Source organism: Chlamydotis macqueenii, chromosome 6, assembly GCF_036417535.1.
Source record: "Chlamydotis macqueenii isolate bChlMac1 chromosome 6, bChlMac1.mat, whole genome shotgun sequence".
Classification (NCBI taxonomy): domain Eukaryota; kingdom Metazoa; phylum Chordata; class Aves; order Otidiformes; family Otididae; genus Chlamydotis; species Chlamydotis macqueenii.
In genome coordinates, this window is record NC_141561.1 from 30,539,559 (window position 1) to 30,553,315 (window position 13,757).

Sequence of the window (13,757 nt, forward strand, 5' to 3'; positions counted from 1 at the left end):
CAACGTTAAGCTTAGAATTGTGCAGCAGCTTGACCACACAATAAATGATTTGCCCCTTTCCTAGCTGAATAAGGTATTGCGCAGGAAACCTCGTCTGTCACTGCCCCAGTGCAGTCAGGCAGCATTGCTCTTTCTGCAGCTGTGAAACACTTGCAACTAATGTGACCACAAATCCATCCAGCAACAGTCCTAGAATCTGAAATGAAGTTCGTAGTTTGAGAGTAGGAGTAGAATCAATTAGGAGCGGTGTTTGAGATGCATTATGTTACCATATGAAGGGGGGTTGCAGCGGACCTTTTAGGATGCAGCCTGTTGTAGAGGCATTGTAGATCGCTACTTTTCAGCAGATTTCAGTGCTTACAAAAGCCTTGTGAGAGAAAGGAGGGCATCTCGCAGGAAAGATGTCATTGTCCTTTTGAAATCCCTGTGATGTTATTACTTGTGCTGTTTGTGGAGTGCAGTATTTATCTGAGATAGTACATCTGTTACTTCTAGCAATGTTTTTTGAGGATGGTAACTTGCTGAAAACTCTTAGACTAAATAGATATGTAGTGTTAATATTATTAAGTGTTGGAAAGAACTTTCTCCAGAGTAGGGACTTGCAACACTGCAGATTATTCTTCTAAACCTGTTCTTGACTTGGCAGTTCAACGCGGTGAAAATAGTCTGCTACCATGTGAATGGGCATCCGGCCATCTTAATGAATAGGCATCAATGGAACCAGCCAAGCGACTCTGATGGGCATCATTGTACGTTCTGAGCATAGAATTCAAATTTGGGATCACAAATAGGTCTCACAAAATTTTTGTTCAAAAACGAACAGAGATTGCCTGTGCATACTGCTGAGACAGAATCTCTGTGTCTGTTAGGCTGCAGAAGCCTGTTGGCTTTGTTGGACTGGTAATGTTGAGGGCCCCATCTGAATTGTTCTGCAGAGGTGTACAGTGCATACTCTTTGTGCGTGAGGACTAAATGGAGAGGCTCAGAGAGCCTGCAGGGCTAGACAAAGCTGTGTTCCAGCATTGTGCCTGCACAGCTATCTCTGCTAACTCTAACCACTGGCAGTTTCTCAATATGCTAGTACAGAGAAGTACTGTGCTGATCCCTCATTCTGCCATTTCTTGATTCTCTGTTCCCAAAAGAGAAGTGCTAGCTTGGTGTTCTCAGCCCCTCCTCAACACTTAAATGAGGAAATCTTCATAGAGCAGCAGTCAGTGTGTGAGTGACCTGCTTATGTCTCAACTTGTGACAAGTCCCTGCTATGCTCTGCAAGGAGGCTGGGAGCCATTTGACGTTCCTGGGAGAGAAGAAAGTTAAAAGAAGGAAAATCCTGTAGGTCAAATGCATTCCCTGCTGTGCCACTTAATGGCGTTATAAGATTTTCAGTAATACTTCTTTCAGGGTATGTATGTAAAAAGCATAAACAACATCTGTCAAGCCACAAGTTTTCAGAATGCCATTTTGAGTATTTTTCAATCTCCCTTTTCATTTCGTAAGGGAGGCTGTTAAACTGTTAATCTATACACCTTAGGCCAAATGAAACCTTTGCATCTCTCAGTTGCAGTTATTAGTGCTGAGGCAGCCCAGCAGGAAAGCTGCAATAATTCACTTGTTAAGGCTATCATGAAGTTTGGATTGGAAAGTGTGTATCTGGCTGGGAAGAGAGGGTCATGCTGAATTAAATGTGAGCCAAGTACTATAGCAAGTGCAGCTATTTCCTCTTCACATTACCAACTTTAAAATAAAGCCTTCATTTTATTTTTGTATGTCAGCAAATGAGGTTATCTCACTCTGATCAGCTGGTGGATAACCCAGCCCTGCTCATGCTTCTCTTCCAGTGTTTTGGGAGAAATATCTGCAATGATAGTGTGCATTTTTTTTTCCATTCTCCATGACCCCTTTGTTTTTCACTTCTCTAAGAGTGTCAGTAAACCCCACCAGATGTGATGTAAGTGCACATTCAAGAATAATCAGAAAAAAAACTATTCTATGTAGATCAGTGGGAAGACCAGCACAGTAATGGTTCTGTCAGTGCCACCCTTTTAAAACTTTGAACCAGTTTCTTCCATTTCTTATTTAACAACTTCTATAAAAGTTGTTCTGAAATGCTATAAACGAAGAAACCAAGCAGTTTAAAAAATGTATTTTCTTAATTTGAGCACAATGTTACTAGTTGATAAAAATCTTGAAGTTACTGTATTAAAAAAGAAAAAAATCACTTGGTGTTTTCTAACCACTGTGCTACATGGTATGAAACGAGCAGTGATAAATGAATGGTGAAAACATTAAAGGAATAACTTCCAGCTAAGAATACATGTAGCCACACTTACAAAATCCATTACTGAAATAACACAAAGAATTAGAGCAACAGATATTTTGTGGAAGTTTGTGCTTTAGAGATGTAAAGCAAAATGGGATCATGCCACAATAAAACAGATGAAGTTGTGGTAACAAGTATTAGAAAAAATAAACACTGACCATCTTAAGGATTCAAAACAGCCACTTCAAACAGTGTAGTCAACAGAGGAAGTCAGGTGAGGCAGACTGCCCAAGACTGAAAGATAAGTTAAGATACTTAAATATAGACAGTATCTGAAATCAGCAGTTTAAACTTGGCCTACCCCAAACTTTGAATTACTCAAAAAAAAAAATTGGTGAGTGAGCCTTTTGAATATAAAGTTCATTGAGCCTGAATATAAGTTCATTGCAAATCAACACATGGAAAGAATTATTTATTCTTCATCATATGAAATATAAAGGACGACAAATAATTTCAAGAGGTAAGTATTTTACATATTTTTTTTAATGTGGTTGCTGTGCAAAGAATAAAATGAAAAAAAATTATCTCAAAATATTGTCAAACTATTAAACAGGTCACTAAAAATTTTGCTGTCATGTGAGTGCTGAAGATTTGATGTATCTAACTTAAGAATGTGTTTCTCTCCAGGAGATACACAGGGTCTAGATTCTTAATACAAGTGTCAAGTTAAACACCTAATGTGAAAGGGTTTGACTTGATCTGAAATGTATTTGCAATCCTTTTTAAATATGCAGGATGAAACTATTTGCCTCATTCACGCTGTTAGACCACAACAGGAATACTAACTTGACTAAAGTGAGGATGATATTACCATAGTAGAGGTTATGTTACATATGGTGTGATCCCAACATGCATTACTTCACAGCTTAAAAAAAAAAATCCTGTACAGCTTGATTCTTTTTTCCTCTGGCCAAAATGTAGTCTTCCCAAACCGGAGACATTAAGATGCTTCCATGTAGACAACACAGGTGCTGAACATACACATTCTGAGGCAGTAACTTTTACAAGGGATTCTCTTTAAGTTACTATCACTCAATAACCAAAGATTCCAGTGTTACTAGAAGGATAGATTTTTTTTTTTTACAGTTACCTAAGATTGAGGTAAATTTGCATGTTAAGATTTCCTATTTTAGTCTGGGTCAGACTCTAGGAGTGGGGGTAGATTCTGAGCTCTGTATAAGGCAATTCCTGACAGCAATGATTTCATTTAAGTGGTGATTCCTGAAAGAAACACGAGCAGATTACTACCTTTCCAATTCCAGTTCAGATCTGTTCCTAGTCAACATTTTAAAGAGCAGATTGAAAACATTAAAAGAACTGCTCAACCATGTAAAATGCACAGCTCCATGTAATGCTATGTTCATAGAAAAATGCTTAGAAGCTATTGCTTGCAATAATAACGTAGATCGCAGCAACAGACAATTTTTGCTGTGAAAACATTTGGACTTCAGCTGTCAAGCAGTACAAGAATTGCTTAAAACTTCCACCACACAAAATCAATGTATTTCTCATGATGGGGAAGGAGAAAGAAGAGCTATGCAGACAGCCTGCAAGGAATACAATAGCTTTATCTAACACTAAGGCTCAGGAGTATTGCTGAGGGTAAGCTCTGGTGTGGGAGATGCGAAGAGCCTTGTTTTGCACTTCAGCACTGGTACGTCTCCTGACTGTATTTTGTCTTGCAGCAGTGCTTTCTTTAGAAACAACTCAGCTCTGAAGTGCCAAACAAAGGAAACAATTGTGACTGAAAAGTGCCCTCTGAAAGCGTACTAGAAGGAAAATTTATTCTGAACCTTGAAGTAATGGTGTTCTGCTCCTTTTCAAGTACATGAGATGTTTACACCCATGAAGAAAAAACAGATGAGAATATATTTTTTCCCTTTTGTTCTACCAGATGCTTTTCTGGTCATTTGCTTAAGCAAAATTCAGCACTTCTTGGATCACTTGGAAACATGTAATGAAGCCCTAATGACAGGAAATAACGACAAAGCCATCACTAATTCACAACCCATACACTATATGCAAAATGACTGTCTGAATCGGTTTTCCATGGTTTCCACAGTGACATGGGACAACTAATCCCATGCAAGTGTTTTTTTTTTTTTGTCAGCAGAAGGAGTGAACTATGCTGTTAATACTGACAGAAAGAATTGCCAGGAACAGCATGTCTGGCATTGGGAGAAGCAGTACCTGTCTCTGCCACTACTTGCTTAATGACTTCATGTTATCTTATGCGAGTTAAAAAGTCACCTTTTACCTGAACAGAGTTAAGAGATCAGTGAGACCAATAGAAAGCCAGCCTTGGTCTTAGGGTCTCCATCAACAGTATTTAAATGTGTCTAATTTTTCATCAGGTTATGAGCATCAGAAGTAAACTTTTTTCCTTTAATCTACCATCCTTAAAAAAAAAAAAAAAAAAAAAGAAATGAGAGTTCAATATAACATTTTAAAAATTTTGAAGAGGTAACTCCAAAGGTGATTTGAAGAGGCTATCTCTTGTGGATTGCAGTCTGAGACATCTGCCTTTGCTTTTGTATTGCACAGGGACACCAGACACACAATTCATGTTTGTGGATTCTGCTAGGCAGAATTCAGGCAGTACCTGAAAATGTGGTTCACAACAGAGCACAAATTCAAAAATTTTTACTGTTCTTTAACTTCTCTCTTATATTAAGACCCCACGTAATTTAAAATAAGCATTCAAGGTAAATGGATGGGTATACTTTAACCTCAGTGCTTCAACTTTCAGACAATAAATATTGCTTACCTGCAAAGATGGTGAAGTAACTGGTAGCTTAGGAAAGAGAGCCGTGTTAAAAGCACCATAAGAGGGAGGAAAAAATAGGTGATGTTTTCTTTCTGCAAATAGCTCAAAAATAACCTGTTGGGAAAACTTGAGCACATGATCATGCACAATCACTTTTATCTGTGAATATCCACAGTTGTAACATCCTAACTCCTGAACTGACCTTTCAGTCTTATTTAAAATAATTTCTATGACCATTTAAATACATAGCACCCTGTCAGTTATCTTTATTAGCAATAATGTTAATTTAGTAAGATAGAACAGCTCATCATAAAGTGCTTGTGCTACCTTAAGGGAGGCAGCAAGTCGTTATAAATGGGAAGACAGAAAAGATTGCTCCTTTCAGCAACATGTTAAGACTTGGACCCTTAATCACCTTTCAAAATTAGGGGGCGATACTGATTTATGCAGTAGCATTTACACAGATGCAATAAAATTAGTCCTAGATAGGAAGAAGGTTACCAAAATTTCTAGTATTTAACATGCACACAAAATAAAATTATTTAAGTCTCAGATAATCTGGACAATTTCACAAAATCAAGCCCCGTTTTAAAGGAATTTAACAGGCGCACAGCTTAAAAACATCTTAGCATTTTTCAAAATCTGAAGAACGTCGTCTATTGTACAAGAAACAAGCATGTAATATGAAGAATACCAGCTACTACATACTAGGTTGTACTAAAGACTGTGTAACGCTGCTCACTCCATTCAAAAACAGAAATGTCTTGAACTAAACCACTGTAAGCATGAGAATCACTTAACTTTAGGCATTTACATCTAAACTTACTAAAAACTGCCTTTACCGTTAACATCTAAAAACAGGCATATACAAATTATGACCCGTTTCAATCCTAACATAGAAATGTTTACACCCTTAGCTACTTCATGCCAGCTTTACTATTTATGCAAGATGTCAATAAATTGTTTTAGAATTACAGATGCTGACTACACAAATACAAAAGCCTGCCTTGAACAACTAATCAAATATTTTTTTTTTTAAAACTAGGTTTCCACAAACACCTGATAAAGCTTAATTCACAAAACTTAACTGCACATTCCTTGTTTAATTGTTTTATATTCACATCAAAGTGGATTCACACATTAGAAATAGTTTATTTTCTACATTGTTTGCAAAATTTATTTTTAGCATGCATTGTAGTGAATGACAGAGGCACATTCCAACTGAGTACAACTGTTTAGAGAATGAAAAACCACCAGTCAGTTTTACCTTCACAACATGAAGTCTCAAAACAAGATTAGTTTTACAACAAAGTGCTTATTCTTCAAATTAATACAACACTTGAGCCTATTTTATTTAACAGTTATTGTAAGCAGCCTCCATCAAACGGGTTAGAATTACTTTCATAAGACAGCCATCCAGAAACTTCTGAAGACAATACCAATATTTTAAATAGCTGTTTCAAAAGCATGCAACAACCTACTCTTGCTGTTTTGGCTGGCACAGAATTGTTTAGAAATTGGTCTGTGATCTGCACTGTTATTGGATAGTTTTAGTATACTCAAGTTAGCCCAGTCAGTCTGAAACTGAAACGAGAAGGAGCAAGATCAGTGGAGTGTTTTGGGTTTTTGATTTTTTTAAAAAAATTTATTTTATAAGTGCATAATCAAAGATATTTCAAGCTATTTGTAGGCACTTTGTTAGGTGACCCACATTCCCTTTACAGAAAAAAGTCCTCCCAATGGTGCAAGTGTTATCAAAAGGACCAAGGAAGGGAAATAGCCTTCCTTGGAATACATAAACAAGTGGTTATAAGCCCATTAACAAGGCAATCAAGAAGTAGGGTTGAACAAAGTCTTCAGGAAAGTTTTAGAAAAAAAGCTTGATGGAACCAGATTTCAGATTATTTTATAAAATGTTAGAATTAGTTTGCCTGTTGCACTTTTTTCCCCATCAATTAAAATATACTATTTCCCCCTTTGACCAACTAGTACATTAATCTAATTATTATTAGTGGCAGAGTTCACAATCACATTGCAAGGTCCACACTGTATGCATAATCCTACTCCCTTAATATTTTGAGTATTACGAAAATTTTTTTACGAGTTCAACACACTTTTCTCATTCTTCAGTGACCATTAATGTGCACAACCTCTGCAAGAACTGTGAAAATACTGTCTCCAGTGAACTTTGTAAGTTTTAATGATGCCAACAGAAGAAAGATGACCCAGAACTTTCTTTCCACAGTCTAAGAGTCACAGGAAGCAAGAAACAGGGGGAAGATGTTACTAAGCCATCAAACATAAGAACAATGTTGAATAAAATCCCTTTTTTCAGAACTGAGTCACATTTGTTTGTGTAATCTTCATAGTGTTTTGCTAACTTGCTTTTTTATTTCTATACTTCCAGGAAATCCAAAACCATTTTAAGCTACTGGCTCATTGTTAATAGCTGCAGATGTCTTCAAGAGTGATTCTAAGATTTATCTGTAAAAAAATAGGAAAGTTACGTACAATAGTAGCAAAGTTCCACTAATACCATCATCTGTCCCTCTTTCAGTAATTCTTTCTGAAGAACATTCAGGCTTGGGGCTGAACTAGATTACATCTTTTGTATCTATCTGATTTGCCTGGCTTTGTATTTAATTAGAGGGAGTTTTTTTTCTGTATGGAAAATTAGGCTCTGAAAATAGATTTTTAGGTGGCTCTAGAAGCAACTACTGCAATATATTTAAAGGAAATAATAGTTCTAAATACTGAAGCATTTTGAAACAGCTACAGTCAACACAGTCTAAACGTTTTTATCCAACTTGTAAGACATTACGTACTTATGGCTCGATTTAGATCAACATCAATGCAGCAATTATTAAAAAAAAAAAACCTCACCAGGCCAGCCAGGGATAGACACCTCTTGACTTGAAAAAACAGATATTATTGCTGGTCCTTACAGAAGTTAGCCAAAGCAACAGCAAGGTATGTTGAAACAGCAATAAGCTACACCCTTATCAACATTCTTGGTCTAAACACAGCTATGTCCAACTTTTGAAACCGCCAGGTAAAAATCACTATTAACAAGCAGATACTATGCAATGAATTAATTAAACTTTACAGCCACAGAAAAGGCAAGGTGCACATAAGGAAGAAAAATGCATTGGCACTATTATTCCAAAGGTAAATATTTGTGACTTTGTTTGATTTAGGAGAAATGTTACATATCTGGAAGATTTAGTTAACTAATTAAAACAATTTTCACTGAAATATATAACCAGAACTAACAATGTTCTAACAATCATAATTTTCCTTAAGCTAAAAAACTAACGTTATGTCTGTTACTGACAAAGATCAAAGCTTTTAGCCCTGGAAGCTACTAAACTGAAGTATCCAGACATTTGAAAGTCTTGAGTACTTTAAACTCCTATTAAAGGCAATATATGATGTTAGACATCCAGGACTAAAAAATTTGCCAACAGTTTGAAAATAAACATTCACATTTAACAAAAAAAAAAAAAAAAAAAAAGTGTAGTTCTTCACAACACTTTTTTTCCAGGAATCCAATGACAAAATCTGTTGTAGGTATGGGGTCCTAAGCCTCCTTTTTAAGCCACTGAAATTTATATATAGTATCTATCAGCAACGCAGGACTGATTTCATATTCTCTTCAGAAAGCATCTGCTCAAAGTTGGTTGTAAATCTAGATGACAAAACTTACAATGTTAAAAGTGCTTTTACAATAATTATACTATTCAGATACATACAGTCTCAAAATACTTCATGAACTCTGAAATGGTTATCTAAGGAGGGAACATCATCAGCAAAATGCAGTTGATCATTTATTTCCACACCAAATTCTTCAAGTATCTGTACAAATTTCTCATGCTCTCTCCCAATCCATGACCTCATCGTGTCAAACACTTGGTATGGTGTAACATGAGCATGAACTTCAATTCCTGTCTCTGCAAGTTCTTTCAGCACTTCAGGGTAAGTAACCCAAGTATTGCTTCCTCCCGAGTGACCACCATCCAACCAGTAAATTGCTTTTATGTTTTTTAAGAAGGCATCTGTACTCTTGTCTTTTTTAGCTTCTTTCAACTCATAAAGCAGCTGGTTCAAAACCACACAACCTTTACTAAAGCCAATCAAAGTAAATGACACTGCACCTATAGCAGATGGTATAATGAAGTTCATAGCAGAATTATTAGAGCATTCACAATCTCTCTCTCTTTCTGTCGATGAGCAGCCATTTGTTGTAGGAACAGACTGCAGCTGTGATTTACAAGCAGCTACTTTTGCATCCTTGCTGACACCACGCACACTTTTCTGGGACAGCAGAATATTCTGAGAGAGTCTAAATGCATTAACTAGCAACGCATGGAGATGCTTGAAAGCTCCAAAGTCAGTGCTGTGCTCTGGTGCTCCAAACATGTTGCTTGCCACAAAGTTGTCATAACAACTGAATTTGTGCAGGTGCATTCGAGAACACTTTACAACCCAAATAAAGCTATTAGGGAACCGGCGAGCAAGTATGGTAGCAACATTTTCAAAACTCCAGTGCTCCCATTGAAAGTTTTCTGGGTGGCAAGACATGATGTCATGATAGTTCTGAAAAATTAAAAAAAAAAAAAAAAGGAATAGATGCATTACTACATTGTGAAAATACTTCAGCTCTGTCTAGTGTACTTATATTCAAAAAAAGGACCATAACTAAGAGAGAAACATGCATCAAACAGGCACTTGCTTGTTAGGCTTCCAGAACAAGAAACACATTAAAGAAACTGGCCTTTTAGATTTACTTATTCTACTTTAATATTTTTCCACACATTTTTAATGCCCCCAAAATGAATACAATAAAAATAAGCACATGGAAGTATTCAAAATTTTTGTTGACTTCATTCAAGTATTATTCAACTTAGTATGGCACATGATACATAATTTTACTGTATTATCTCCATCTGCATAAATATCGATTATCTTATTACAAATAATAGACTTGAAACTTCATTATAAGTTTTCTATCTTTTATATAGAAAAAAAAATTTCCTCTCTTTCAGATGTAGCGAGTCTGTATTCCCCTTGTTCACATCTATAAGGGGCCTAGATGGAAAAAAAATTAACCCCCAAGTCATGAATGATTCTCACCTCTGAATTCATAATGGCAGAGAATATCAATTAGTTTATTTTATTAAGGATTAATAAAGCCATACGCAGGAATGGTAATTAAAAAAAGCTTCCTTAGGCCATCCCATTCCTTAAAATGAAAATCCACAAAGTCCTGCATCTTTACCTTACAGAAAAGCAAAGTCTTTCCCAGAACAAAAAGAGACAACCTCTGCTTTTGAGCAGTAATGACGGTTGAGATCAGCTGACTACCCACGGTACCAGAGTCTGTAATGTTACAGAGGTGAGGGAGAGCACTTCAGAGTCTCTCTTTTCGATTTCTTGTCAACTCAGAGACCACACGCGCCGTGCCTTCTTCAGGACAGGCTGAGAAAGAGCCAGCGCCTGGGAAACACCCGCCGGACGGGGTGCGGGGTGTTCGCACACCCGCACAGAGACGCGGTGCTAAGCCTGCCGACAGCAACTTGCCATCTCAGGATCTCATCGCCTTCTCTCCACAGAGACTCTTCGGTACGATTTCGGGTACCGCCGTCACCGCCAGAAGCGTTAACCTCAGGCAGCACCGTGGCAGACGACTCCCCCTCCGCCGCTGCTCCATCTCAGGTTTCCAGATCGGCCCATTCCCGCCACCTCCACCCGACGGTAACGGGCGGAGAGCGTGCAAGAGATGATTCCCGCAAGGCAGGGCTCCCACTGGCCGCGCCGGGACCCCCGCAGCCCTGCAACGCCGCTTCCTCCGCGGCTCCGTCTGGCCCCGCTTCCGCCCCCACCGCTCCCACCCGCCATTGCTTACCGCCCGCGGCCCACCGCCGCACCGCCGTACCTGCACGTCCCCCGGGAAGTAGACAACGTGATGCTGCGGCGGGGCCGAGCCGCGCGGGGCCGGTGGCGGCGGCAGCAGCAGCAGCAGCTCGTTGGCTCGGTGCGGATCCGCGCCCGGCACCTCCGGCAGCCGCAGCCACGGCGGGCTCAGCCGTGCGGAGGAGAAGCCCGCGCCGCCGCCGCCGCCGCTCGCAGGCCCCGCGGCGCAGGCGGCCGGCGCCCCGCAGAGGCTCATGCTCCTGCCCAGGCAGAGGGCAGCGGGGCCGACGAGACCCCGCAGCAGCGAGGCAGCGGCCGGCGGGCAGCGCTTGCTCATGGGAACGCCGGCCCCGCGCCCCCGCGGCCGCCTCCTACCCTGCCGCCCGCGGCCCCGCCACAAACTGCGCGTGCGCGCCGACTCCCCAACCTCCACCTATCGGCACCGCCCACAGCCCCCGGGAGAGACCCGGCAGGGGGCGGGGCAACGCGTGCCTAACGGCTGCCCGCTCCAGCCATGACGTCACCGAGGCCTTTAAAAGGAGGGTGGCGGGAAGCGGGAAAGCCCTAGGCGGGCGCCGCGCGCCACGGTGCGGTATTTATTAGGGCCTTCTCAGGTGCTGTGGGGGCTTGGGGAAGTCTCCTCACGCGCCTTCACACCTTCTCTTGCTGCAGTTTTCGGCACCAGCGCTCTGTCAGCAGGGCTGGGGTGCTGGCTGTTCCAGGCACCGTGAGGCTCTTTGCTCCTCAGGCCCCTCAGCCTCAACTCTGCCCTTGCTAAAACAAAGTTGAGGTGGCAGTGCCCAGCTGGTATTCTGTCTGTTCTGCTGTGGCTTGGAAATAGTGCTGGGCTGATAAAGCCTGAGGAAAGGCAGGCCAGTAAGTGCCTCTGAAGTAGATAAGTGTGACCACAGGCTGCCTCCTCCAGTGCAGTAAAACCCAGAGTGTGTTGCTATAGCCTAGCTGCAGCATTGGGGCATCTTACACTCAACATAGAGCAGTTAATTTCAAACCAAAGAGGTATGTGGATTCAGTTATTACCTAAAGGTATTGGCTGTATTAAAAAAAAAAAAAAAAAAAACAAAAAAAAACAGGCTAGTTAAGCTTTACTCTGGTGCTACTAGTGCTCCTGTATTGGAGGAAAAGCTTTCATGTGTACTATTGTGAGAAACTCTGCATTTTAGATGGCAAACAAAGCAAGGAAGCAAAGCCTTCCCTTTGTTCCTAAGCATTCCTGGTTGGTTTGTCTAGATTTTTCTTATTTCATGTATTCATTTCTTTGTTCTTTTTTTTTTGTAGTTTAGTTAAAAATGCTTGTATGTAAACCTGGGGAACTATCAGGTACCAAGTCTGACTCTTACTAGTTGAGTCAGTTATGCAAGAAAGCAGAGTTACTTGAACAGTGATTGCATAATCAAGTAACTTGCATCAAACTGTTGACTGGTTATCTTCTTGTTGGAAAATTCAACAGATGAAAAGGAAGTATGGTGATACTAAGGTTATTTGTCAGTGTAGCAAACTAGTAACAAGCAGAGTACTTTAAAGTGGCTTATTTTCTAAGTATAAATTCTGGCCTGCATGTCTTTGTGCAGCCTGCTTATGGAGATTCAGTTTGCGCAATGATATGTTCACAGTCTACTTGGCACACTTGTATTTTTTCTGAGTATCGCTTTGGTCTTGTGCCAGAGCAAGCTCAATAATTCTTACTTCCTGTATTCTAAAGCTCATCCAAAGGCTCTTTCAGAAAGCAGACTTGCACATTTTCACTGAGAGTCCGCATACTAGCTCAGAAGAACATCGTGTTGTGATATATACTTTGAGATTTCATTGTGTATTATGTGAGCGATATGTATTTTTCTTTACCTGCAGAAATCAGAACAAGGTTGATGCCTGGTCCTCTTGATGAAGATGGTAAGACATTTTAAAGGATATTTTTTTCACTTTGTGTGTTTCTCAGGATAACAGGGGTTAATAAAAAACTTTTGATGACTTCTCTGTTTTGTAGATTTTTTTTTTAAATTTAAATTGCTTATTTTAAACTTAACATTATTATTTCTTGTATGAAAATTATTTTGATATGGTTAGAGCTTTTTTCTCAAAGCCTGAAAAAAAATCAATCCAACTTCTGATCACCGGAAGATGGTGCTGTGCAGTGTGGTTTGAAAAATCCATATCAGAACAATCATCTGATTATAACCACTTCCATGTCTTGGGAGCGTGATACTAAAGGTGCATTTCAGCAATCCTTTCTTTTGTTTAGCAGCTGATTAATATAGGCAATATTCTAATATCTTTACAGTAGAGCTAGTGGTCAGTTCCAAAGTCTATCTTTGGAATTGGAATACCTCTGAAAATTCCTGCCTGTGCTCTAGGAGTTTAAAACTGAGCAATTTAGAACCATGGAGTGGCTGAGGCTGGAAGATGCCTCCAGAGATGGTCTAGACCAACCCACCTGCTCAAAACAGGATCAGCTAGAGCACGTTGCTCAGGACCATGTCTAGCTGGGCTTCTGAATATCCCGTTCCAGTGTTCGATCACCTTCACAGGAAGAAAGGTGTTTTGATGGTTAAACACTTCCCTGTATTTCAGCTTGTGCCTGTTGCTTCATGTTCTGTCACTGGACACCACTGAGAAGAGTCTGGCTCTGTGGTCTTTACTCACCTCATCAAGTGTTTATGCAGACTGATAACGTCCCCTGAGCTTTTTCTTCTCTAGGCTAAACCATCCAAGCTTTCAGCCTCTGCATATAACAGATGCTCC

At 39.9% G+C, this 13,757-nt stretch overlaps 1 protein-coding gene across 1 annotated transcript; it reads right to left on the reverse strand.

Moving 5' to 3' along the window:
- Positions 1-6,170: 6,170 nt before the first annotated feature.
- On the reverse strand, positions 6,171-11,380 carry C6H2orf69 (chromosome 6 C2orf69 homolog). The gene is made up of 2 exons (XM_086751055.1): positions 11,023-11,380; positions 6,171-9,683 (listed from the first exon to the last, which is right to left on the reverse strand). The coding sequence occupies exons 1-2, from the start codon at positions 11,335-11,337 to the stop codon at positions 8,844-8,846; spliced, it is 1,155 nt and encodes a 384-aa protein (XP_086607181.1). The 5' UTR covers positions 11,338-11,380; the 3' UTR covers positions 6,171-8,843.
- Between the last annotated feature and the right edge of the window lie 2,377 nt (positions 11,381-13,757).

Coding starts and splice junctions, on each gene's coding strand:
- C6H2orf69 (XM_086751055.1), bottom strand. CDS start 11,337: ATGAGCAAGCGCTGCCCGCCGGCCGCTGCCTCGCTGCTGCGGGGTCTC. Junction 9,684..11,022: donor ACTTCCCGGGGGACGTGCAG/GTACGGCGGTGC, acceptor TTAATTTTTCAG/AACTATCATGACATCATGTC.